Source organism: Lacerta agilis, chromosome 9 (assembly GCF_009819535.1).
Source record: "Lacerta agilis isolate rLacAgi1 chromosome 9, rLacAgi1.pri, whole genome shotgun sequence".
Classification (NCBI taxonomy): Eukaryota; Metazoa; Chordata; class Lepidosauria; order Squamata; family Lacertidae; genus Lacerta; species Lacerta agilis.
The window spans coordinates 70250919-70278019 of record NC_046320.1 but is presented as its reverse complement, the minus strand read 5'-3'; the positions used below and the strand labels follow the sequence as shown (position 1 = coordinate 70278019).

The 27101-nt window shown below is 47.8% G+C and overlaps 1 protein-coding gene across 2 annotated transcripts; it reads left to right on the top strand.

Annotated features, from left to right (window-relative positions):
- The first annotated feature begins 2145 nt into the window (after positions 1-2145).
- On the top strand, positions 2146-21542 carry CCT7 (chaperonin containing TCP1 subunit 7). 2 transcript variants are annotated; one of them, XM_033161029.1, is made up of 12 exons: positions 2146-2269; positions 5053-5206; positions 6546-6652; positions 7044-7169; positions 7981-8033; positions 9965-10136; positions 11341-11505; positions 12469-12657; positions 15791-15888; positions 16914-17046; positions 19322-19528; positions 20862-21542. In XM_033161029.1, the coding sequence occupies exons 1-12, from the start codon at positions 2264-2266 to the stop codon at positions 21084-21086; spliced, it is 1635 nt and encodes a 544-aa protein (XP_033016920.1). In that variant the 5' UTR covers positions 2146-2263; the 3' UTR covers positions 21087-21542. The 2 variants fall into 2 exon arrangements, with proteins under 2 accessions (XP_033016920.1, XP_033016921.1); XM_033161030.1 differs by lacking the exons at positions 2146-2269; positions 5053-5206; positions 6546-6652; positions 7981-8033 and having other exon boundaries at positions 7108-7169.
- Positions 21543-27101: the final 5559 nt, after the last annotated feature.

Here is a 27101-nt window from a genome sequence, read left to right as displayed (position 1 = left end):
AGGAATACAAGGAATCGCATTATATAATCCTGGCCTTGGAAGGGACCCAAAGGGTCATCTGGCTCAAACTCCAGCAATGCAGGAATCACAGCTGGAGGATCCCTGACAGAAGTCAGTCCCACTGTTTGCATGGCTTTACTCCCAAGTAGTGAGAATATATTAGAGCTGCAGACTAAACCTGTGGGGGGGAGGGGGTTAATCCTGAGTGGTGGGGGAAACATCCTGCTTTACTATCCCTGCAACTGAGACAGCGATTCAGCAGGTGATGCTTACCCAGGTGAAGCGTCTCAGCAAAAGCTTCACCTCTTGAATTTCTGCACATCCCTGGGATGGGGCAGTTTTGACCTCCAGAAATGGCTTTCACTCAAAGTGCACAACCTTCTTACTAAGAAAATGGTTCCTAGCAAGGAGGGAAAAACTACTCCAGTTGTTGTTGTTGTTCAGTCGTTCAGTCGTGTCCGACTCTTCGTGACTCCATGGACCAGAGCACGCCAGGCACGCCTATCCTTCACTGCCTCCCGCAGTTTGGCCAAACTCATGTTAGTAGCTTCGAGAATACTGTCCAACCATCTCATCCTTTGGCGTCCCCTTCTCCTTGTGCCCTCCATCTTTCCCAACATCAGGGTCTTTTCCAGGGAGTCTTCCCTTCTCATGAGGTGGCCAAAGTACTGGAGCCTCAACTTCAGGATCTGTCCTTCTAGTGAGCACTCAGGGCCGATTTCCTTGAGAATGGATAGGTTTGATCTTCTTGCAGTCCATGGGACTCTCAAGAGTCTCCTTCAGCACCATAATTCAAAAGCATCAATTCTTCGGCGATCAGCCTTCTTGATGGTCCAGCTCTCACTTCCGTACATTACTACTGGGAAAACCATAGCTTTAACTATACGGACCTTTGTTGGCAAGGTGATGTCTTTGCTTTTTTTTGCTTTTTTGCTTTGCTTTTTTTTTTTTAGAACTGTAAATTAGAACTGTAAATTGGAAGGGTCGGAAGGGGGTCCCCCAAGGTTCATCTAGACCAACCCGCTGTGATACACCGTCGTCCTACATGGTTCAGAAGGAAGCCCTGGGTTAAACGGGATATGTTCCTATGTAAAGCATGTTTAGCAGGGATGGAGAGAAGCTGTGGTTCCTCCAGGTGTTCCTGAAAGACTACAACTCCCATCATCCTTGACAACGTTGCTGGTTGCAGGGGCTGATGGGAAATGGAGTCCCATCTGCAGGGCACCTGGCCCTCCCATTCCTGCTCATAGGATTGCACACAGGATTGCCTGCAGTCTGGCTAGGGAATGCCTCCCTCTCTCTATGGTAACGCCCCGAGGAAGGGCTCCGGCTCACGGGAGCCGCTCTTTCCATAGAGCTCACACAGGACATGAACCATAAATCTAATAAAAGAGATAATCGATAATAGAACTTCCGGGACGCCCTATATCACTTCCTGGGAGAGGGATGATGACTGTCCATAGAAATCTATAGAGAAATGCAAAAATTTTAGCATAGCTGCGATTGGGTTTCCCTGCCGAAAAGAAAAGCGAGACGCAAAGAGAGGATTTCCCTGCACGCCTTCTTTCTTGCAAACATTTGATTTTAAAACTTTATTTAAACATCGTTAATTAAGCAAACTAGAACATTTAATCACGGGAAGGAGTCTGCACGCCTGTCAACGGTGCACAAGCTTTTTGAATGAGCTCAGGGCTGAAATTTTGACGGGGCAGCAGATTTGATTGTCCTTTGCTGCAAATGAAGGATGCTTTGCAAAGGGGAATTTTTCTTATTTTTGCCTTCCTGCAAACTCAAACTAGCTCCAGACCCACCTCCAACCTGCAATGTTAATAATAGTGGACTACACTGCAGGGCTCTCGTTCCTTCTCTCCCACACCCAGCCTGCAACAGAGGCTTGCACCCACATCTACAAGGCAATTTTAAAAAGCGCTTATTTTTTTAATGATAAAGGCCTGCGTTCCAAAGAGCGGGAATCCCTGCCTTTTATTTCCCACGCACCTAAAAACCCCGTGTTTTCCCATCGGTTCCCACGAGCGGTTTCCACCGAATAAACAAATCCCTCCATATAAACCCGGAAGTCTTCTAACCTGCACGCAAGAGAGCATCTTCATTTTTCTTACCTCTACGAAGCCTTCAACCAACAGCCTTTCCCACCCCATTAAAACCCCGCCCGTTGGCTCCACCGCGCAGGCGCGGGGGGAAGCTTCTGGACGGGCGCGGTGCATTGTGGGGAGGGACCGTTAGCAACAGGGCTGCCGCCAAGATGATGGTGAGTGAATGAATCGACGCTTGTCGGGTGGGGGAGCCGCGCTTATCCGCCGCCATCCGCTGCCAGGACGGGCCTGCTCCCCTCACCGGCGGTCCCCCGGCCCTCAGGAAAGCCTCGCCTGGGAGGACGGGGCGATATTGGCGGGGCCTGGGGCAGCTGAGCGGCCGGAGCTGCCCGGTGGCGAGCCTGCGAGGCCGCGGCCTCCTCTTCGCTTGTGAGGCCAGGCCGGGCTTTCTCCCGCGGCAAGGGTCCGCGGGAAGCCTCTGGGACTACCAGTCCCGTCTGGCCGTTCGGGAGCCGGCTCCTCTGAATCGGAGGCTGTAGTCCGCGCGGGGTGTTCTGGGAGTTGTAGTCCCGCGTATCGCATGGCGCTGTCCCGCTTTGCCTGCCCTTAGGAGTTGCTTTGTATGAGCCAGAGCCGGATTTAGGTTTGAAACAACAAATTGTCGCTGTTTTTTGTGTTGAATATATGCTATATGATAATTTATGGACCTAATGGGTATCTGAAGCCATTTGCACATAACAAAATATGTACAAGTGAAACTCGAAAAATCAGAATATCATGGAAAGGTTCATTTCTTTCAGTAATTCAGCTTAAAAGGTGAAACTAATATATCTGAAGAAGTGTGCATGCACACGAAAGCTCATACCAAGAACAAACTTAGTTGGTCTCTAAGGTGCTACTGGAAGGAATTTTTTATTTTATTTTGTTTTAACTGTGGCAGACCAACACGGCTACCTACCTGTAACTAATATATGAGATAGACTCATGACATGCAAAGAGAGATATGTCAAGCCTTTATTTGTTATAATTGTGATGATTATGGCATACAGCTGATGAGAACTCCAAATTCACAATCTCAACTTTGGGGTTTTCATCAGCTGCATGCCACAATCATCACAATTATAACAAATAAAGGCTGGACGTATCTCGCTTTGCATGTCACGAGTCTATCTCATATATTATATGGTATCTGAAGAAGTGTGCATGCACACGAAAGCTCATACCAAGAACAAACTCAGTTGGTCTCTAAGGTGCTACTGGAAAGAATTTTCTATTTTGTTTCATATATTAAACTCCAGTAGCTAATGAAAACAATTGCTTACATAAATGAACTTTTCCACAATATTCTAATTTTTCGAGTTTCACCTGTATATTATCAAAGTAATGGTTAGAGTGAAATACAATTTTTGTATTTGGAAATGTACATCCAGTCTTTTTCCCCTTTAATTTTTTTGGGGCCCCCCAAGAGAGTGGGGCCCTAAGCTATAGCTTGTTTAGCTTATACGTGAATCCGGCACTGGTATGAGTGGGCGGGTGCCGGCTTGGTGGCCCTCGCTGCCTCCTGTGGGAGGGAGTTCCGTAGCTGAACTCAGCGCTGCATGAATAATAACATTTCAGGGGGTTGGGCTAGATGACCAACGTGGTCCCTTCCAGTGTTAGAAACTGAGATATGAAAGCTAGGAGCTAAATGGCACCTTAGACCTAGGTTACAGGCGCAACAACTGAATGTCTAGGCGCGCTTTTTGAATAACAAGAATGCAAAGCTGAAAATGAATGAACTGCTGCTAAAATATTACGCTCTATTCCCTCCCCTGCCCACCCCTTTGATATTCTTCTGAGGGTCTCTTCTCCAGTCTCAGAGAGTAGCTGCAAGTGAGGGGGCAGAAAAAGGTCCTCTTTTCCTTCCACTCTGCAGTTTTAATCTGAAATCATAGGCTCAGTACTGCATCCAGAGCTCAGAAACTGCTTCCGCTAATGAAATTACCTGTCGCAAAATGCACTGAGAACAATGGGAGTTTTGAACACTGGTCCCTTCCAACTCTGCGATTCTGTGAGTCCACGAATCCTGCCAGTGGGGTTCTCACAGGTATCTGGTCAGCCGCTGTGAGAAGAGAATGCTGGACTAAATGGGCCATTGTCCTGATCCAACACAGCTCTTCTTACATTAGGGGACTGGAGGATCCCCAACACTGTCTTGGTTAGCTTAAGCTGTATGGCAGAGACAATGTCCTCTTCTGTTTCTGTAATGGGCAGAAAGGGCCCTGCTTTCCTTCGTCGCAACTGCTGCCCTATAAATCTTGCATGCGGGGCGGTGCCTTCTCTGCAGTCCTTGTAGTTGCATGTTGCCTTGAGCGTGGCTTGCTCCCAGGTTCATGCATATAGGATTGCAGGTCCAGGTCATCAAAAGAGAATGGTGGTGATTATATTTGTATATTGCCTTTTTCCAAGACCAGAGCTCAAGAACTTAAATCTGTAAGCTGCCTTGTAGGACTTAATCTGTAATATAGAAAACATAATCATTAAAAAGTAATTAAATACTAATAGAATTTTAAAAGTCTATAAAAAGAATCGATTAAAATATAAATAACAGCAACAACAAAGCATTTCATGACGATGTGTCCAACCCAAACTGATCATTTGCTTCTGTCTCTGAGGTGGTCCAGAGTGCACCTGAGCCGTTAAGAGTGCCTATGAATGTTCTGTCGCATCATGCCAGCTTGGCCAGCAACTTGCGGTGGGCTTGTAGGTGATAGTTCTTGGCGCCTTGGGGATCCCAACAAATGCATTTATGAAGCATTTAAGGATGGAATCTGCTCTCCAATTCAGCTGTTTCCTGCTTTAGCGTTTCTGCATCTGTATATAGGAAGTATGGCTAACAATGCTGATTTTTCTAGTGAATATATTGTGTTGTGCTGTTCAGAGCTGCCTTTTGAATGACAAAAAACTTTTGTCACTGTCCTGGAGGGTCTTTTGTCTGACAGCTTTGTTTTACTTGCAGCCCACGCCTGTTATCTTACTGAAGGAAGGCACAGACACTTCCCAGGGGGTCCCTCAGCTTGTGAGTAACATCAATGCCTGCCAAGTCATCGCAGAGGCCGTCAGGACCACTCTCGGCCCTCGGGGCATGGACAAGCTCATTGTTGATGACAGAGGTGAGCCCGCTGGCATCTGTGAACCTGAGTTGCTCTGCCTCTGATGTCTCTGTATGGCAACCTTTCTCTAGTTACTCTCTAACAATCTTAATCAGTCAGTGGCACTTGTCCTACAAAGAAATGGCAGGCGACATTGGGGGGAGAGGGATGAGCAACTGTCCATACATACTGTCCATTTTGAAGACAGAAGACCCCCCCCCCCCAATGCCATTGTTCACCTGAGACTGGAATACTGGACAAGGATAGCTATGTGAAAGAGTAACCCTTCATATCAAGGTGTTTTGGAAATTTCCTATACATCTTTGCTACCTAACTTTTTTGTTAACGTGAAGACCCTAAAGATACTAACTTTCTTGAATCCAGGGTGTGGCATGGTCTTCTTCACGGGTGCAGTGGCACCCTTGAGGTTTTACCTGGCTCCCACAAAGCCTCTGACCCTGTCCTCCTGGTCATGAAAGGGCAAGGCTGCTTTATTTCTGGATCCTCTCAAGTTGCCAGTTACTGCAGAATTTTTAGTAAGTCCAAATGCACTAGAGTGTGTAGTCCCAGGGCATCCTCCATCTATGGGAGGCAAAGACCTGTAACACCCAACCTATGTTAACTACCTGAGTGCCCAGTTAGAACGGAAGGATTTGTGGTGGTTCTCCTTCAGCAGCTGGATCCCGCCCTCCTTCATGGTTTGCTAGGGAATGAGTTGCCACATCGTCCTGGGCAGCTTGTCGTCTGATTTGGTACGGCTCCCTGTCAAGGCATAAGCTGGTAAAGTCTGTTTGAAGCTCAGTGTAAAGTCATGGAGATTTGCCACTTTCTGAGCTACAGAGAAGGGCAAGGGCTTGCACTTACACATTTAGGGGCATCAGTTTGCTAGCAGGCCCAGTGTGGGAATGGAAGCTATGTGGTGTCTTCTCCCCTTCCTCCCACCTTGTCTTGGAATTGCTTGGAGTGCCTCTGAAGCTCACTGTGCTGTCACAGAAAGCCTCTCTGCCCTCTTCGGGGGACTGGATGGGTTGGAGGTTAGCACAAATATTTTGATGGTTTCCATGCCAAAATGTGTGAGTTTGTTGGAGGAGGCTACCGAAGAGGGCAGGCTGTGAAATCTAGGAAACCCACAGGAAGGTTCTGAAGGTATTTGGCAGAGCACGGCTCAAAACAAAGTGCTGGACTAGGTGGGACTCTCCTTGGTCTGATCCTGTAGGGCCCATCTTTCTCCTACTAACTTCAGAGTCCTGATTGATCTGCTCGATTGTTGCAGGTGCATGTAGTTGGGATGCTTAGAACAACCCCCTGCAGTGCAGGAATCAACTTTGTTCATGAACTTTGTCCCTGTTAATCTTTGCAGGCAAAGCAACCATTTCCAATGATGGCGCCACCATCCTGAAGCTTCTTGATGTGATACACCCTGCTGCAAAGACACTTGTGGACATCGCCAAGTCACAGGATGCGGAGGTGGGTGTGGGAGGTTTGAAAGTTTTCAGTGGTAGGTAGGTGTTGGTACTCCTGCTCGTACCTGTGTCATCTGAGCTTTACAATGTCTGTAGCTGGGATCCAACATCTTTTTCTCTTGTCACAGTGGCAAGCTGCCATTGATTTTTCCAGCGTCCCATCTTGTGGTAATCCACAGATCCGCTCCTTTGAAGGGTGATGGGAGAGTTTTGTGCCAGATGTTGGATCTGTAGCACTTGTGATTTTGGACGAGAGATGGCAGGACGAGGTGGATAGAATGAGGTGCAGATTACTCAGTGGGAAGTTGGGGCACTTGCTGCTACTTTGTGAACTTCCCTCCTAAGAGATTTCTGGTTTCCAGGCACACATCATTTCCCCATCTATTTTCCTGCAGGTTGGTGACGGCACCACTTCTGTTACACTTCTAGCTGCTGAATTCCTAAAGCAAATCAAGCCCTATGTGGAAGAAGGGCTGCACCCCCAGATCATCATCCGTGCCTTCCGCACTGCAACCCAGCTGGTAAGGGCAGTGTTTTTCAACCTTTTTTGGGCAAAGGCACACTTGTTTCATGAAAAAAATCACGAGGCACACCACCATTAGAAAATGATAAAAAAAATTAACTCTGTGCCTATATTGACTATATATAAAGTAATTTTTCAATTTTTCCCACGGCACACCAGGCAACATCTTGCGGCACACTAGTGTGCCGCGGAACAGTGGTTGAAAAACACGTGGTAAGGGAATCTGCTGCACCCTGCCTTCCTTTGTGGAAGCGCTTTTATACCTGGGGAATGAAGGATCAAGAAATAATATTTACAAATGGGTTCTAGTCAGGCCTGGCTAGTGCCATTCAGGTGTTGTTTTTTTTACCATTTTAAAAAGTTTAGCCAGTTGCCCCAACCCAAGAGTTGTTCCAGCAATGTCCCTCCATCCTCCCAGTAACCCCCATGCATCTCCAGAGGTGTTGTAAGATGGTCATCTGCTGTGGTGCCTATCAGGCCAACCACTGCTTGGGGCAGAGACTTGCACTAATCCTGTTTACATGGAGCCTGGAATCAAATAACATGCCTTTAAGGCTTCTGGGCTTCCACCTTCTTCTTGCTTTGACAGCAAGTAGTAAACAAGTCAAAATACATAACTCAAGATGGTAATGGGACACTATGCTTGTGTCCATGTTGGTGAGGCTGACACAGAAAGGGGTTGCCGTAAATGGTGAAGACTTCAGGCTTGGTAATTGCACATGGCGGCTGAATCATGGCCTCACTGGTGCAGGAGTTTGGCAGGGGTTGAGAGCAAAGCCTTAATTCTGGTTCTTGCCTTGTTTTGGCAGGCAGTGAATAAGATCAGGAAGATTGCCGTTACGATCAAGAAGACCGACCAAGAGTAAGTTTCCTCCATGCCTCAATTGGAAAGGTTAAATCCACAATCTCCCTTCATTGCTGGCTCAGTTGGGAGCATATTTTTATTGACGTTCTGCACAAATGTGTGCACCTGCATGTGTGCAAGTGGTTCTTAAATGGATTGGTTGCATATAGTCCCTCTCTGTGTTTGGGGTATTGGCAGCATGTTTACTGTTCGCTAAATTTAAGTACCATGGATTCAGCAGTAAGCTCTGGATGAATACCGGTATATTGCAAAAAAAGAGCAGGAATGCAACAAAATGGAAAACAACATCGCAATCCCAACATTGCATTTCTATCGTGTAGCAATAGGTGACTGGAAGCCTGAGTGCAAAATCTGCCCTCCCCCAAGTCTTCCAGTGAAGCTTCTTATCCCAGGGAATCACTCCCCCCATACAGTTTCAGTTTGAGAAAGGGCAGTTTACCCTTCACCCATCTCAGTGCAAACACCAACAGAGGCCCTACCAGAATCCTCCCTTGTCTCAGTGTGAGATGTTCAGTCCAAGGCTCATGCCAAGTCACAGACATGACAGGAGGCAATTGCCATCAGAAAAGGAAACATTGGTGCTTACCTGCGGGATGGAGGCTTAAGCAACCCATTTCCTGTGTTTTGGCTTATATGGGGCTTACCTGATGGGTAGAGCCAGTGTAGACCGATCACCCCCTTGCTTAGTTCAAGATACGATTGGTAGCCAGGCTCTCTGTTGATAATGTTGCCCTTTTCAAAAGTTTTGCTGCCTAATCTTTGGAAATGAATGTTTGGATAGTCCTATTCAGGATCTCTTTTTTTACCCACATTCTTAATCCCAACATGATTGATGTATGCAACTCCTGGGCAGGTGGAGGGCTATGCAGGTTTTTTCTTTTATGTATACAGGGGGAATATGCTACCTTTCCTAGAAAAAAGCAGGCTATGAAAAAATATTTGTGTAAGAAACAGCTGTTTGACAACTTCCCACCTTTTCAAATTGCAACAGCAAAAATGTAATGCCCAGAACTTGAATGCTGCTCTACATCAGCCCTTTTTGACTGTTATCCTCCATGCAATTAGAATCATGCGGAGGGAGAGAGGCGGGCCCTGTCCCTCCTGCGACCCATGTGCAGGTGGGTGTGGGGAAGGTGTGACAAGGGGGACCTCTGTGCATGGAGGGGGCTGTTAGAGATTATGTTTCTATACCGTGCTTCATCTGAGGACCGCAAGGCAGTTTGCAATATAAAAGCGCAAGAATACGTACCGTAGTAGCAAATGAAAATCATACCACCCCCACCACAGTTTAAAAGGTCATAGGTGTTTTAATTAGCCAAAGGCCTGGGACAGAGTTTTAAATCAAAGGGAGGCCTCTGCATAGGGCAAGCCTCCCCTCTTCACTCCTCCCCTCCAGTGCCCAGTCAGCCGGAATTGCGTGGAGGACATTGCCTGAGCTGATAGATACCAGCTAAGAAGATACATGGTGATGCAATTAAATCTTCAGGCAAATGCCAGTTAATCTTTAAATGAAGGAACTGTAATTAACAACACTTCCATATAATTGACTTCTTTTTTAAAAAAGAAGTGTTCTTCTGTTACGGGCATGCTGTCTTTCCCAGGCATTCAGAAACCATGCCTGATGGAAATGTTACTTTCCTTAGGCGTTATATGATGTTCATAGTAGTTCATGAGAAGTAGCAATAAGCAGGAAAGTTGTTTGTGCCCACCGCACTACAGCCAGTGGCTGACCTAATGTGTAAAAACAGAAAGCGATCTATTTTCAATGCAGTCGAGAGAATCACTTAACTAAGTGCAGCGTTTCTTTTCTGTAGCCTAATGAGCTCGTTTTAGGCTTGTGCTGTGTGTGTGTGTTGCTTCTTTAGCCTCGGGGCTGGCTGTTGCTCCAGAGCAGACAAGAAACGGCTCCATCCTTTCCTTCTCTGCAGGGAGCTGCGGAGCCTGCTGGAGAAGTGTGCAAGCACAGCCTTGAGCTCGAAGCTGATTTCCCACCAGAAAGAGTTCTTTGCCAAGATGGTGGTGGATGCCGTCATGATGCTGGACGAGTTGCTGCAGATCAAAATGATTGGGATCAAGAAGGTGCAGGGAGGAGCCCTGGAGGTAAAGTTCCCTTCGGCTCAGAGGAGTCTAGGCTGGAATTCCTTTCCAAGTCTAAAAAGGGTGGAGAACGTAAGATGAGGATGCTGGATCAGGCCAGTGGCCTGTCTTGTTCTTGCCCTGGCCAATCAGGTGTCTGTGGGAAACTGCAATCTGACCCTTCAAGACTGCTGTTCAGGTAGCGAGCTAACTGGGAGCTGTTGGCAAAGTCAGAGCAATTGTCTAGGTTACCCAACTGTAGGGTCGGAGAAAGGGAATGATAGCAGCTCATGGGACTGCGAGGAGGAAAATGAAAGAGGATAAAATCACTTTGGGTGATGTCCAGTGTTAGTCATAGATGATGATGGTGATGATTATACCACCCTTCATCTGTAGATCTCAGGGTGGTTCACAACATAAAAATACAAGATTAAAAACACAAAATACATAATGAAAACAAGAACAACAACCCCACCCCAGATTTCTTCACTGCACATCATGTGACTTTCAAAAATACCATCTTTTCCTCCTTTCAAGGAGCCAGGCTGCTGTACCTAAAAAAGAATAATAATCACAGAATTTATACAGTGGTGCCCCGCTAGACGAAGGCATTCATCTGGCGGAAGGCTGCCACGCAAGACGAAAATTTTTCCGGTTTTTTTTTTCGTCTAGTGAAAACGGCGGTTTACATTGCCGCTTTGCTAGACGAAAAACCCGCTAGACGAAAAAACTTGCAGAACGAATTATTTTCGTCTAGCAGGGCACCACTATACACTGCTTGATTGTAAAAAACCTAAAGGTCATTTTCAAAAGTTAACAACTAAAACCAAGAACAATTCACAGTCATACTTTAAAACATATGAAAGTTAAAATACAGAAATAGATTAAAATGACACCAGCTTTCTAAGCATCTAGGTAGTCTTGTCTAAACAAGAATGTTTTTTTTGCAGGCACCTGAAAGAGGACAGTGAAGGCCTTGCCTGCTTCATAGAGCACACCCTTTGCAATTAATGGAGAAGTCCATTGACTTTGCAGGCTCTATGGTACAATTTAGTTGGATGCACTAAGGCTGCATTCCTGTACGCATGTAATTGAAAGTAAGCCCCATTGAACTCAGCAGGGCTTCCTCTTGTGTAAATAAGAGTAAGACCTAAGTAGGAACCAACGGAAGGTTGCCTGCCATCTGAGAGCGGGCGTGAGGAGTGAAATTACCTTGCCTTTCCTGCAGGATTCCCAACTGGTGGCAGGAGTTGCCTTCAAGAAGACCTTCTCTTATGCCGGCTTTGAGATGCAGCCCAAGAAGTATGAGTCCCCCAGGATCGCTCTGCTCAACATTGAGCTGGAGCTCAAGGCAGAGAAGGACAATGCTGAAGTCAGAGTCCACACTGTGCAGGTAAAGGCTCAGAACCGCTTGGGGAGAGAAGCTGTGTAACATCTTGCCAAAAGAGCCGTGTGCCTTGCGGGGTCCTGGGGCATTTGTAGAGTAATCTTTGACTTCCATGCAGCATTTGGCCAAGTTGACAGTTGGAACCTCATTACCTAACCCAGAGCTTTCCAAACTCTGTGCCACGATGTGTTAATGTTTTGGCTGCAGTTTGTAGGTTTGCTGCACGAATGCTCCCTGCGCTCTTCCGGGGCTGGGAAAGGGGCTGGTTTAATCTACGGTTTGCTAGTAAAACTGTCACGAATGATGCGCGTATAAAAAGTGTGTCACCAAGATGAAAAGTTTGGAAAGCTCTTCTATAAGGAGCACCTCAGTTCAAGGGACTGTGGGCACAGCAGAGGACTGCAGAATGGTTGCAGCCGTCTTGGACAAAGGAATCTGCCTTATGCTGAATCAGACCATTGGCCCAGCTAGTTCAATACTGTCTACACTGACCGGCAGCTGCGCTCCAGGGTTTCAGGCAGGCTTCTCTCCCGGCCCTACCTGCAGATGCCAGGGATTGAACCTGGGGCGTTCTGCATGCAAGGCAGATGCTCTGCCACTGAGTTTTGGCCCTTCCCATCCTTTCTCTTCTGAGGGGCGGGCAAGAGCAATGGAGAAGGGTGCTGATGTGGGCACCTTCCAGCAGGTAACTGGTGCCACCTCTGTGACAAGGAAGATCTGAAACCAGTGGTTGGGGAACGCTTCTAAACATGTGCACCTTGGATTAACATTGGTGCCCCTGGTCCTGTTTCCATGTCTAGATTTACTGTATTGGCAGAGTTGTCATTCTCCTAACGCCCTTTGCAGTAGACAACTATGTTGGCACTGTACCCTACCCTTGTTTTTATTTTATTTTAAGCCAAACATATCCCCCCCCCTTTGGCTAAAGAAACAGCACCGATAGCTTCTTGCCTAAATCTCCCTCTGCAGGATTACCAGGCCATCGTGGACGCCGAGTGGAACATCTTGTACGACAAGCTTGATAAGCTCCACCAGTCAGGGGCCAAAGTCATCCTCTCCAAGCTTCCGATTGGCGACGTGGCTACCCAGTACTTTGCTGACCGGGACATGTTCTGTGCCGGCCGAGTCCCCGAAGAAGATCTCAAGAGGACCATGATGGTGAGGTTTTCCCTGTTCACTTTCCCAGGTTGTTGGCCAGGTGCTTGGGGCTGCCCTGCCTATGCAACCAGCCTGAGCAGTTGCCTTGGGTGGCAGCCCTGTTAGAAGAACTGGTGAATCAGCACAGGAGAGAGAGAGGTGTGCCCGGACCCCTTGCAGGTCACTAGTTGCTGAGCTCAGTTCTTGGACATTTTTTTTTTTAAATAAAGAATTTATTGGCATTTTCATAACACAACACAAACTCACACCCACACCTACAAATACAAAACAAATACAAACATAGCCATGATTCTTCTTCTTGTTTACGTACAAAAAAAAAATTTCTAGTTCCGAATCTTGACGGTTGACTTCCCCTGCCTTTTCACCTTCAGTTTTAAATCCAAAATATACTTTAATAACATCCTCTCTCTAAAAATTAAATTCATTTAAAGAAAATTCAGATCTGAACAATCATCTTAATCCATAATAGTTAATAACAAATCTTTAAATCTTAACAAGTTATTCTTATATCAAATCAATACGAACTTCTTCTATCCCTTATACTGCTGCTAATAACATAAAATTCAAAATATCCCTTTTCTTATTAACAATAAAATAAAACTTAGAGTCTTAACCCTCCGATTTCAGAATACCATAACAGACCATATAAATTTTACACTTAATACTTCACCCTATTCCCCCTCTGTCCATTGTCCTTTTCCATCTATCACCGGAACCAATCTTCCAATTTTCATCTTTTCCCATATGTCCACAGATCCAGGCACAGTTCACAACAAACCTTGCATCGAGCATCAGGGTACACCACTCATCTTCTTTCTGCTCCTCCGCTTCCTTGTAACGTTCTTCCTCTATTTGTAGATATCTTAATTCTTTGACCCTTACTCCCGAGCTCACACCTCGGGGGCTGGATATAACAATTCTTGCCGTCCCGGGGCTGCCACCCCCAAAGAACGGATCTTTTTCCCGGAGTCGCCCTGTCATTTCTCTCCATCCTTCAAACATCCCTTTCAGCTCTTTGCCAAGGTTTTCTCCCATAGTGTCAAAAGCTTGGAAAGCCTCCTCTGTGGGAAGTAGATTTTTTTTCATATCCCCACTCAAGACCTTCACTTTCCGATAAAGCAGTTCCAGTTTCAAGACAATAAGCCTTTGTTCATCCGTTAGTCCAGAGTTCAAAACAAGTTCAAACACAAAGCCCAACATATTGAGAGAGGGGGTGGGTATCAAATTTCAGTTTCTATTTCTATGTTCTTCCTTTTATAACAGTTGTTCTCCACATCATCTCAAACTTTTCGTAGCCATTTTCCCTGAAGTCAGAGCGCGCAGACCAAAACTTTAAACAGAGATATTTTCCACCAATTTACTCCCCAAAGGGAGATTTTGAAAGTCTCACTTATCAAAGTTCGAGTACTTTGTAACCATTTCTGTAACAGCAGTCACTTAAGCTGGTTATTTTCTTTCCCCCGAAGGGAGGGAGGCAGGCTTCCTTTCCACATCCCCCCGGATCGTCCAAAAAGCACAAAATCTAGTCCAATCAAATACTCACGACCACCGGGTTTCTTTAGTTCCAAGAATGACAGGTAGAACTTTGACGCTCGTCGCGGGGGTGACCGCCGCATTTACATCCCGGTTGGGGCATTTCCCCTATAGCCCGGCTCCGTTGTCCCTTCACCCCCACTCCCCCTTTACAGGGGGAGCGAGGGAAGGGTTCGGAGCCAAAGTGGGCACAGCCGGGGAGCCCAGGGTGCGGGACGCTCTTCCCGCACCCCACCGGAGCCCCGCTTTGCGGTAGCGGGGCTCCAACCCCCGGGACGGACTGGGTCGCCTCGCAGCCGAGGCAACCCACGACCGCTCCGCGATGGCGTCGCCGCCGGAAGTCCAGTTCTTGGACATTTAGCACAGCTGCAGAGAGCAGCAAAACGTCTGTATGCAATTCTCTGTTACCGCGGAACGGAATGTCTTTCCGCTGCCCATTTTTTTGTGATGGGTGTGTGTGTGTGTGCCTCCCAACATTTCTACTTTACTTATTGCAGTTTGCAATGGCTGCTCTCTCCATCCCCTACCATTTGTCTAGAGTCTATTGCCTTGATTGCCCCTAGGACATTGAGGGATGCCGTTTTTATATAAATCTTGGGACCAGTTTAATTGCAGGATCACCTTACTGGCTGTATGCTCACTTGACCGCTTCGATCTGCAGAGCTGGCGCTCTCACAGGTGCCTCACAATACTTGCTCTATATTTATAAGAAATAGATCTTTTAGTGTGGCATCACCAACACTTTGGAACTCCCTGTTTAATTCTGATAAAGAATTTTGCAACACTGCCCTGTTAAAGGGGTAAAGATTGCTTCATTATTACCGTATTGGCCCGAATATAAACCACACTCCCCCACCCCCCAAATTCCAACCGTGAAAAGTTAAAAGTGCAGAATTTTAAGGGAGCGGCTTATACAATGGTACCTTGGGTTACAAGCGCTTCGGGTTACAAACACTTTGGCTTATGAACTCCGCTAACCCGGAAGTAGTAACTCGGGTTGAGAACTCTGCCCCAGGATGAGAACAGAAATTGTGTGGTGGCGGCAGGAGGCTCCATTAGCGAAAGCGTGCCTCAGGTTAAGAACGGACCTCTGGAACGAATTAAGTTCGTAACCCGAGGTACCACTGTATTCAGGTATTGTCTTTTTCTTTCTCTCTATCCCCCACCCCTGAACTTTAAAGGTGTAGCTTATTTGTGGGTGTGGCTTATATTCGGGCTGATACGGTATTTATTGAATTTATATCCTGCCCTTACTCCCAAATGTGGAATGAATGAATGAATGAATAAGTACAATAACAATAACAATAATAATAATAATTTTATTACGGTCAAAGACCAGCTCGCATAGCACAATAGTGGCAGCATTCATAAAGATAAAATACACAATTAGAATAGATTGCAGCAATAGCTCATGAGTTAAAATTGAAATGTCAGGGCAATAGGCAGACTATTGTTTTGTAGTGACACGTAAATATGAAAATGACATTTTCGTAATTGGGGGGTGGGGAGCAGCAAACCTAGTCAACAGAGCTCGGTTTTCGCTTGTTTGGTGCTAAATCAGTAGTTCTCTAAAATGGTGCTCTTTCCCCACGCACTGTAGGCCTGCGGTGGATCCATTCAGACCAGTGTAAATTCCCTGACGGATGAGGTCCTTGGGCGTTGCGACCTCTTTGAGGAGACTCAGATTGGAGGCGACAGGTAAAGGCAGCCTGGCCAGGATGGCAGAGGCACGGGACAAACTTTGGAGCTGCCTTGCCTTGGTGCTTCAGAGCGTGCTAATGCGGAGGGCAGAGTTGGCACATCACATTTTCGCCTTGCTCTGCCGCCCCATGGCCTCTGGCAGAGCAGTTGCCCCCTGCATCAGCTGCATTTTCTTGTGAGATTTCACTGGCGTGATTTTGACGAAATCACACGAGAAATGGGTACCGATGCTGGTGCCGCTTCTCAGGCAGTGGGGTGGGAGGCCCTTGGGGGCTTCCGCTGCCTGAGGCAGCTGCTTCACCTTGCCTCCTGGGTAGGCCTAGCCTGGCCGAAGGCTAGTCCTGGGGTGTGTGATAATAGTTCATCTGACCACGCTCAGAGAAGACTTTAGCTCCAGCTCACATCAGAGGAATCTGCAAGAATTTGATGTGCTCATTGCTATCCCTGGATGCATTGTCCAAATCGGTACCGCAACATCAGTTTTGCTGAATTAATCAAACAAAATAGTTTTAACCGGGTTTTGAATAAATGCGCAATTAATGGTTCCTGTTTTGAATTTCATTGTGGTGTTATCTTCCTTAGTGGGGTCGTGTGAACCGCTGTTCTAAGTTACACTTTTTAATAGAGTGGGATATGGATCGCTGGGGGTGAGTTTATAGAACCAAGGGGGAGGTGGCCCCAAAAGTTTTAGGAACCGCTGGTCCAAGCCTTGTAACTTGTGATTCCACTGCGGTGACGCTCATCACTGAAGCCCGAGTCATTTTGCAGCACTGAATCACCCTGTCTCAGTGCTCTTCCATGCTTCCCAGTGCTTTCGTAGCTAGCAGGGAAATAAGACACTGGCTAAGTTCAGAGATGCAATTGTGTGCTTTTAATTCACACACATTTGGGGGGTTTCTTGAGGTGGTTGGACGTAAATATGGGTCTGAATGTGCCCTTTCCTCAGAGGGCATCTCTGCTAAGGCGTGGCACTGCTGTGATCCCCATTGACACTAAGACACGCTTCCCCCTTTCTCTGGCAGGTACAACTTCTTCACAGGCTGCCCAAAGGCCAAGACCTGCACAATAATCCTGCGTGGAGGGGCGGAGCAGTTCATGGAGGAGACGGAGCGTTCTCTTCACGATGCCATCATGATTGTTAGGAGAGCAATCAAGGTGCGGGTTGAACAGCTAGGCTGACTTGGGGGTCCGTAGCTCTCCTGGATTTCTTGATCAACCATAGATCATGGCCCAGCCAGAGGGGCTCCAGTAAATTGGGAGTGTGTCTTCTCTGCCTTCCCAGCTTACACCTGTCGATCATCTGACATAGTGATGCGGGTGGGGGAGGTGGGAGACAGCCAAATCCAGCAGAGAGCAGGATTGAACTTCCCGCATGTCAGCTGATGCACTGGGAGTTGAGTTCTGCTTGGTCACTGTGTGAGCGGCTGATCAAGCCACAGTGCTACCTTTTGGACCTCACCTGGAACACCGTCCAGTTCTTGATGCCACAGTTGTAAGAAGCGTATTGACAAGCTGGAGTGTATGCAGAGGAGAAGATGATAAAGGAGCTGGGTATGTTTAGCCTGGAATAGAAGAGACCAAGGGGAGATATAATAGCCATCTTCAAATCTCTAAAAGGCTGTCCCATGGAAGATGGAGCAAACTTGTTTTCCACTGTTCCAGAGGGTTGGACCTGAGCCAGTGGATTCAAGATGCAAGAAAGGAGATTCTGACTAAACATAAGGAAGACCTTTCTGACTGTAAGAGCTGTCGGTCTCCCTTAGAAGGTGATGGACTCTCCTTCCTTAGAGGGTTTTCAGCAGAGGATCAATGGCCACCCGTCAGGGGCGCTTTAGCTGAGATTCCCGCATTGCAGGGGGTTGGACTAGATGACCCTTGGTTCCCTTCCAGCTCTACAATTCTGTGATTCCTTGGCTGTTCCAGAAAGCCTCTTCCAAAATTTGGCCGCTTGCACTTAACCCATATGTGACATGTGGAATGTTTGAATAGCTTGTCTTCGTGGTAGAAGGTTTTTTTTGGGGGGGGGAACTGGGGGTGGGTAGATTTCTGGGCTTTGTATTGACATGAGGATTGGGGTTGTAAATGGGGCAGGAGAAGGCAGGCAGGCGAGCTGCAGGGAAGCTGTAGTGTGACATGTATAGAAATCCATACACACACATAGCCCCTCTCATCTCTGAGCTTTGGCAAACAGCTCTTCTCACGCATCCCTATCTCAGGGGCTGGAAACACGTATCCTTGGAAACAGGACTCCAAAGGATCCCATGTGGGGGGAGCACAGAGCCTTGTGCTGGGACCCAAAGGACCAGCTGTGGCATCAAAACGAGGCTCTCTGCAGATGAAAGTCGGGAGGCCACCTGGACCTTCTTGAGAGCCATCTGCTCTTCCCAGCAGCACTTGGGTCTGTTGTCTGCGGAAGCAAGCTGAGAATGGTGGAGACGTGCCCAAGCGATCAAAGAGCCCTTCAACGAGAGTGGCTGCCTTCTGGCTACTGGCGTCCCCCAAAGCAGCCTCTCTGTTTGTGCCTGCCACATGCTAGAGGATGCTGGAACTGCAGCCTGTTGCCCCACGTCTCATCTTGAGAGCAGCAAAGCTGTCTGTTGCTGTGTCTTGGGCATGCTTTATGCGTGACTTCAGCACTCACCCAAAAGGTGAAATCCTGCAGGCACAGCGTGGGAGGGAACCCCGATTTCAGCTTTCTCCTGAAGACGCTGAATGCCACGTAATGTGTGAATGGACTCTCCAGTGGTATTGTAAAGGGACTTCCCTTAACTCTGGGTCAGGTGTGCTCTTCCCATGTTCGTTTCGATGCAGCCTAACGCCTGCAGTCCAGGGAGCTCCCAGAGCTCAAGAAGTTCAGCTGGGATCCTGCGTTCTTTGCTGAAATAATATAAAGGGAGTCTTGGCTATACCACATATTTTTAGAACACGCTAGCAATAATCCATCTTTGTGGATTGCTAACCATAAATCTATCTCACTCTTCCTAGTCTCTGCTTAGAGGCCTTCCCATGCTGAATTAGCCTTCTTATTAAGGTTATTTTGTTGTTGTGTTTTATTTGATGTACGTGGCTTAGGGATTTTTATTAAATGTACTAAGCAGTACAGTAAATAGTCGGTGTCCGCTTTTAAAGTATGCAAAACGTGAGCTAGTTTTGCATATCATTCTCTGCATGGATTTCAGATTTCTTTAGCTTTGGATTACATGCCAGCTGTGCCTCCCTCTCACTGCCAGCAGGCTGGTGGATAGCATTGGCTTGTGTGAACTCTACAGACGTGCCGTCGCTCCTTCCAAACGGTGTCAGCCAGATCCATGCCAGGCAAATTGCCAGTGGCGTCTATGAGAACAGCATAAATTAGACCTGTTGCGATAACTGACTTTTTTTTGAGAGAGAAAGAGAGGTGACCTTTCCCCACTCAATTGTGTGCTTCCAGAATGACTCTGTCGTCGCTGGTGGTGGAGCTATAGAGATGGAGATCTCCAAGTACCTTCGAGACTATTCCAGGACCATTCCAGGCAAGCAGCAGCTGCTGATCGGAGCCTACGCCAAAGCCCTGGAGATCATTCCGCGGCAGCTCTGCGACAATGCTGGTTTCGATGCCACCAACATCCTCAACAAACTCCGAGCCAAGCACGCCCAGGTGAGCTACCTTAGCCATGCTCGGAGGGGCCGTTCTCTGGCCTTTGCAGAGCGGCAGATTCCGCTTCTATCTCTTCCCAGCAGTGGGCAGGTTGGATACTGCTGCATCTTCATGGCAGGATTCCTGGTGGTTCTTCTCAGGATAGATAGGAACTACATGCTCCTTTTCTCGTTGCATGCAAACACAAAAGTCAAGGTTCACAACGGTTTCCTTTTATTTACTTAATGAAATTTGCGCGCTGCTTCAACTCATCAGTGGGTTACAAAGAATATGGAATATATATATATATGTATGTCTACACCAGTTTCCCAAACAGAGGTCTCAGTTTGTATTTGTACAGTGGTATCTCCGGTACCACTGTACTAAATGGCGTTTCCATGTGCTGCTCTGGTTCGCCAGAAGCGGCTTAGTCATGCTGGCCACATGACCCTGAAGCTGTACGCTGGTTCTGTCGGTCAGTAAAGCGAGATGAGTGCCGCAACCCCAGAGTCGGACCTGACTGGACCTAATGGTCAGGAGTCCCTTTACCTTTACCCCCGGAGGTCCATTCTTAAGCCGAAACCCCTCGTAACATGAGGCGTGCTTTTGCTAATGGCGCCTGCCGTGCTGCCGGTGCGCGACTTCCGCTCGCATCCTGGGGCAAAGTTCGCAACCGGGAGCATCTACTTCCAGGGTAGCGGAGGTCGTAACCCGAAGCGTTCGCAAGGAGGACAGTACGCAGCACGAGGTTCCACTGTACTACAATTCCCATCATCCCTGCTAGGGATGATGGGAGTTGTAGTCCAAGAGCCAAACTTGGAGAGCCAATTTTGGGAAACCCTGGTGTAGAGCAATTTGAAATAAAGCTTGATATGGACAAAGTAATAGCACAATATATGATGTATAATATACAGGCAACTCCCCATTTAGGCTAGGGTTACTTTCCGAGGCACCACGTGTTTAAGTGAAACTACGTATATTGGGAACACCCTTAAAAAAGCCTGCAAACACCACATTCTCCCTCGAAACCTCCTTGCTCAAATTCCCAGCTCTCCACCAGCCACAAAGGTTGGTGCAAGGGCTCCCGGGGTTGCCCTTACAAGGGCTCGTAGGATTACAAGGTGCTGTTTTTGCACCACTTTTGGCGTTTCCGTGCTCTTAGGGCTGGTTTGTCCCCTTTCCGTGCCTCTCCTATGTACGCGGCGACGCACGAATGCCTTGGGAAGGTGCGTAAATGCCTGTACAGACATGACAATGGTGCCATTGGGCTGGAGGGGGGAGCCAGGTTAGTGGGGGCAGAGTTAAGGGACTGCCGCTTGACCTCCTCACTAGATGTGTTCTGTCTGCCCCTCAGGGCGGCAAGTGGTATGGCGTGGATGTGAACAACGAAGACATCGCTGACAACTTTGTGGCCTGCGTGTGGGAGCCGGCGGTCGTGCGCATCAACGCCCTGACAGCAGCGTCCGAGGCTGCCTGCCTTATTGTGTCTGTGGACGAGACCATCAAGAACCCCCGCTCCACGGTAGATGCCCCTCCTCCGGGCCGCGGCAGAGGGCGAGGCCGACCCCATAACCACTGAGGGGCAGGCGTCACCAGCAGCGCGAGACACGGGGAGCCCCTCCCTTAACAAAACCCGGCCCCAGGACCTCTTAAAAAAATGCTGTCCCCACTGGCAGTCCTCAAACAACCTTCACACTGGGGAGAAGGGGGAGCAAGGAGCTCGCAGCATTGCTGCTCTGCTCCCAGTGGGCCTCCTCCTTCCGTAGTGTGTGAAACGGGAGAAAGCCCTGGGAAATCCCAAACGGTGCGTCCTCCAACATTCAGGTCCAGCCATCCTTCGTGGTTCCAGACCTTTCTCCCCTCCTGGGTTTCTCCATATCCTTCAACTTTTACTCTCAAGGGCCCCCCCGGATCTCTGCATTGCTGGCACGGCGCTTGTCTGCTAAAGGAGCTAGGAATGTGTTGTATTTATTGGTGGTTTTTTTCTACTGGGGGTTCAAACCCAGCCATGAACACAATAAACAATTAAAAAAACCCACAGTCATTGCTCGTCTTCTCTACCGCCCTCCTTTGCCATTACTCGAACCTTACTTGGGGAAAACTCTCGAAACGTGGAGGTTTTGAAATGTAATTTGTGGCCCATGAGAGAAAGACTACACACCTGGGCAGGAGGCTACAAACCTGTGGCCATTTGCCTGGTGTGACAGCTTGTTTAAAATCCTGTAGATGGAACCAGGAATGCTTTTCTGTGGCCCATGAGCACTCCAGGTTCCTGAATCATTATTCACCTAAAAGCAGTTAGAGTTAAAGCTACAACGATTTCCTCCACCCGGTGATCTCACAGTTGCCAGGATGGTATTCTTCAACCACCTGGGTGAACATGAAGGCTTTTAAACACCTCCTGAAAGTTACTAGTGATGGGGGAAGGTGCACCTCTCTAGGCTGGGGCAATTTGGACTGCCAGATATACAGCAGGCTCCTTTGAACTTGGGCAGGTTTAATCTCATGACGATTGACAAGTGGGTGGTTACACATATGGCCTTGCTGGTGGGGGCGGGGTGGGTTCAGAAGAGGAACAGTGTTCCACCTCTTAGGCCAGCCCTGCTTATTCTCCTGTGTGGGGTTCCTTGCTAGTCCTTAAAAATTGTTTGCATCCTCCTGTCTCAAGAGACAATGGAGTGCGCCTCCAGTCAAACAGCTGCATTAATAAATCTGGGAAGGTAGCCCATCTAGGAGAAGGCTTATGGATGAATATCTCAAATATAAGTTGTGTAATTCCTGGTTACGTGTAAGGAGGGGATGTGTGATTAATAATGGTATCAATTGAGCCAGCTCAAAACACTTGAGTATATTCACCTGTACATCTGCTGAAACAAGTATAAATTCCTGCAGCGGTACTCTAAATTCTGCAGCCTGCAAAACACAAATTTAGTAGATTTCCATACTTAGCATCACCTCTGCCATTTTTACTGCTTTGTGCAGTTCTGGGTTTCTGTGAGAAAGAGGGGGTGGGTAGGCACTGACCCCCCCCCCCGCAGAAATCTTCAGACTGCTCTCCCAAACTCCCATTAGCTGCCACGATCTTAGCGTTTCCCAAGCGCATCTTTCCAACTGGAAGCATTTGCATTCAAATAAGTAAAGCAAGCGGAGTTTCTCGGGGAGCCCAGCCCCAAATTCTCGGCACGTTGTGCAGAATCACGACATAACACAGCTGTGTGTACATACGAGCGGTTTGAGTTTGTATGCGCGTTGATTTGGGTTGCATAAAAGGGGGTCATTTTCCAAACTTGCAATTGCTCCTCCGGATGTTTATTTTTGTCTGGCTGTGTAGGTGGAGCTGTCGAAAGAACAACTGGGATGTGAGCGTGTTTGTGAGCGCAGCAGGAATGTGCCCCTAAGGAGCGGGGGGGGGGGGGGAGGGACGAGAGAAGCTATCCATGGCTACTTGCCATCATGGCTATGCTCCTGTCTCCACAGTTGAAGACAGCAATGCTTCTGAATGCAGGTCACTGGAGGGGAGAGTTGCTCTTGTGCTCATATCCTGCTTGCCAGTGTCCCACAGGCATCTGTTTGGCCACTGTGAGGGCAGGCTGCTGGACTAGATGGGACATGGGCCGGATCCTGCAGGTCTCCTCTTACCTTGTGGGTCAAAGAGTACCAACAAATTGTCATTGGAGACACGGCTCTGGGTGTCCTAAAGAGTTGTTTTTACCAATAATTTTATTGTTCCAGTCTCTGAAAGCCTCTACGTTGAGGTTGAGTTTGTTTGGGTTTTTAACAACGAAGCAGTGTATACATTTTATGAAATAAAGTTGTTATTATTTATTCAACTTATACACCGCCCTATACCCGGAGGTCTCAGGGCGGTTCACAACAAGACCACAACATATAAAATCAAACCAAAAGCAGTAACCCAATACCCCCCCCCAAAAGAGCCACATTTTAAAAGAGTGTTGGGTGTCAGTAAGATCAACCACAGACTGGTTAAATTGGAACGTTTTTGCCTGGCGCCTAAAGGTGTATAATGAAGGCACCAGATGAATTTCCCTGGGGAGAGCAGTCCACAGATGGGGAGCCACTGCATAGAAGGCCCTATTCTCATGTTGCCACCCTCTGGACCTCTCGAGGAGGAGGGACATGAAGGAGGGCCTCAGAAGATGATCTCAGAGTCCGGGTAGGTTCATATGGCAGTCCTTGAGGTATTGCGGTCCTGAGCCGTTTTAAGGCTTTATAAGTCAAAACCAGCACTTTGAATTGGGCCCGGAAACTAATTGGTAGCCAGTGCAATCGGACCAGGATCAGTGTAAGATCAGGGGTCGGTGACCTGCAGCCCATAGCTACCGGTAGATAGATAGATAGATAGATAGATAGATAGATAGATAGATACTTTATTGTCATTGTACATAGTACAACAAAATTGAATGGCATCCCACATTTACAACCACACATACACATACATAGCATCCATCACGACTCCCCAAGATCCTATCATTTGGTTACAGCATTTAAAATAGTTACAGCTCTTGGAAAAAAACTTTTTTTAGTCTATTCGTTCTTGATTTAATTGTTCTGTATCTCTTGCCCAAAGGCAACCGTGCAAACAGACTATATCCAGGATGAGATAAATCCTGTAAAATGTTGTTTGCCTTTTTGAGACAACGGGAGCTATATATATATATTTTAAACGGCCCATGAGCCACCCTGAACCGAGCCTCCCGTTCAGCGAGTCCCTGTGCGTTGCGCTAAACCAGCGCAGAGCGGGGACTTGCTTCCACGGTGCCAAAAACCGTGGCTGCGCAGATGCTGAAAATCGCATCTGTGCAGACGCAATCCGGCCCACGGAGCAAACTCTCTGGGAGTGAAGCAGCCCAGGTGAGGCAAACCTTTTCAACCCCTGGATACTCGACCTGTCTTGCCCTGGTGACGCTGAATTCTGCACCAGCTGAAGTTTCCGAACAGTCTTCAGAGGCAGCCCTATGTATAACGCGAAGCACCCCTTTCTGTATTCTGCAGGAATTCACTGTTTCGACAGCCGGACCGAATGCCTCTCCCCTGAAAACCCGCCTTAGGGTCTTGAGCTGGTACGAGGTGTTCTTTTCCCTCTGTTCCTCGTTTTGTTTTGTTTTTTTATTATTATTCAGGAAGCAAATTGCCTGTGCTAATTGTCAATTTGTACCGAATCACTTCCAGCTTCTTTCCCGAGTTCCTTTGAAGGCCTGGCTTATTTAGCAGGTCATTAAAATTGTGCATTCCGGCTAATGAAGCTCCATTTATATTCTGCTCTTGCGGCTTGTCACCCTCGGCTCCTGGGAGTGGGCGTGATTGCTCGTGAAACTCCTGCAGGGGCGCAGGAGATGAACGATTGCGCCGCCGCAAGAAGAGATCCCTCCTGCTAGGAGGCAAAGCGGCAGGTGCTCAGTGCCCCCCTTACCTGTCCTCGATAACAACCCTGCCCAGATTTTGCTCCCTGAAGTGATTACACTTAAAAACAACAACAACACGAAGTTGCTAGTACACAGAATAACTTGAGTTTTGCCTGGGCCCAGTAGACCTGGGCGTCTCCACCGCCATCGTTCAGCCCGGACACTGAGGTCCAGCTCCGAGGGCCTTCTGGCGGTTCCCTCGCTGCGAGAAGCCAAGTTACAGGGAACCAGGCAGAGGGCCTTCTCGGTGGTGGCACCCGCCCTGTGGAACGCCCTCCCATCAGATATCAAGGAAATAAACAACTACCTGACTTTTAGAAGACACCTGAAGGCAGCCCTGTTTAGGGAAGTTTTTAATGTTTGAAGTTTTATTCTGTTTTTAGTCCTCTGTTGGGAGCCGCCCAGAGTGGCTAGGGTGACCCAGCCAGATGGGTGGGATATAAATTGTTGTTGTTGTTGTTCAGTCGTTCAGTCGTGTCCGACTCTTCGTGACCCCATGGACCAGAGCATGCCAGGCACCCCTATCCTCCACTGCCTCCCGCAGTTTGGCCAAACGCATGCTAGTCGCTTTGAGAACACTGTCCAACTGTCTCATCCTCTGTCGTCCCCTTCTCCTTGTGCCCTCCATCTTTCCCAACATCAGGGTCTTTTCCAGGGAGTCTTCTCTTCTCATGAGGTGGCCAAAGTACTGGAGCCTCAACTTCAGGATCTGTCCTTCCAGTGAGCACTCAGGGCTGATTTCCTTCAGAATGGAGAGGTTTGATCTTCTTGCAGTCCATGGGACTCTCAAGAGTCTCCTCCAGCACCATAATGTATAAATAATGATAAATAAATCATCATCTGCATCACCCCCCCCCCCAATCTCAAATCCTGTTCCTGAATTTCTGGAGATTAAATTGTGTGTGTCTTTGTGAGTGTGAAAGCTCTCAGAGACAGAGATTCAGAAGCATTGGTGACTCCCAACTGTAGCAGCAGAGCATAGCTAGAAGCCATGGATAGACTTCTCCACATCCTTCTCTGCTCGCAGGCTTCCCATTGGGGCATCTGCCTGGCCGTGCGGCAAAGAGGATGGTAGACTAAATGGGCCCCTTTTGGCCTGATCCAGCACTGCTCTCCTTGCTTCCCTTTGAAATGTTGCCTGCCACCTGCAGGCTTCTAAAGTATTTTATAGATATTAGCATACCTGTTAGGAATAATCAGAACTGATTTTGTTAAAAGAGTGTTTTTGCCAGATTAATTAGGGATGCCTTTCTGGGAGGCTGGAAATTGCTTCAGGCAATTGCTTCAGGCAAATTTCCTGTACCAAGATCCCTGGGAGGGAGTCCCGCTAAAGTCAATGGCGAAGACTCCCGTGTGGCAAAGGATAGGGCTGTGTTGTAAAGGCTGCAGTCCTTACTGAGAAGCTTTGTGCTTGCGGCAATGGAAGAAGGCACGAAAAGTTCTACCTGTAGCATCAGAGGGCAGGTAAGGGCTCGCATGATGGAGTACTCTTCCATACAAACACAGTTCCCTGCACATAGAAAACTAGCAGGCTGGAAATACTTTAGCCTGGCTTTCTACATGCAGGAATTTGGATGGGGACAGAGGAGACTATTCCATTATAGAATCATAGAATCCTAGAGTTGGAAGAGACCCCAAGGGCCATCCAGTCCAACCCCCTGCCAAGCAGGAAACACCATCAAAGCATTCCTGACAGATGGCTGTCAAGCCTCTGCTTAAAGACCTCCAAAGAAGGAGACTCCACCACACTCCTTGGCAGCAAATTCCACTATCGAACAGCTCTCACTGTCAGGAAGTTCTTCCTAATGTTTAGGTGGAATCTTCTTTCTTGTAGTTTGAATCCATTGCTCCGTGTCCGCTTCTTTGGAGCAGCAGAAAACAACCTTTCTCCCTCCTCTATATGACATCCTTTTATATATTTGAACATGGCTATCATGTCACCCCTTCTTTTCTCTTCTCCAGGCTAAACATACCCAGCACCCTAAGCCATTCCTCATAAGGCATCGTTTCCAGGCCTTTGACCATTTTGGTTGCCCTCCTCTGGACACGTTCCAGCTTGTAATCCCCAACCTGCCAGTCCAGGAACAAGCTTAGTGTCCCACTGAGAACTCAGCCAAAGCATTCTGTGTGAGTGTGAAAGCTTGCATACCTTATCATGAACACCTATAGGT

Coding starts and splice junctions, on each gene's coding strand:
- CCT7 (XM_033161029.1), top strand. Junction 7,170..7,980: donor TCCGCACTGCAACCCAGCTG/GTAAGGGCAGTG, acceptor TTGTTTTGGCAG/GCAGTGAATAAGATCAGGAA. Junction 12,658..15,790: donor ATCTCAAGAGGACCATGATG/GTGAGGTTTTCC, acceptor CACGCACTGTAG/GCCTGCGGTGGATCCATTCA.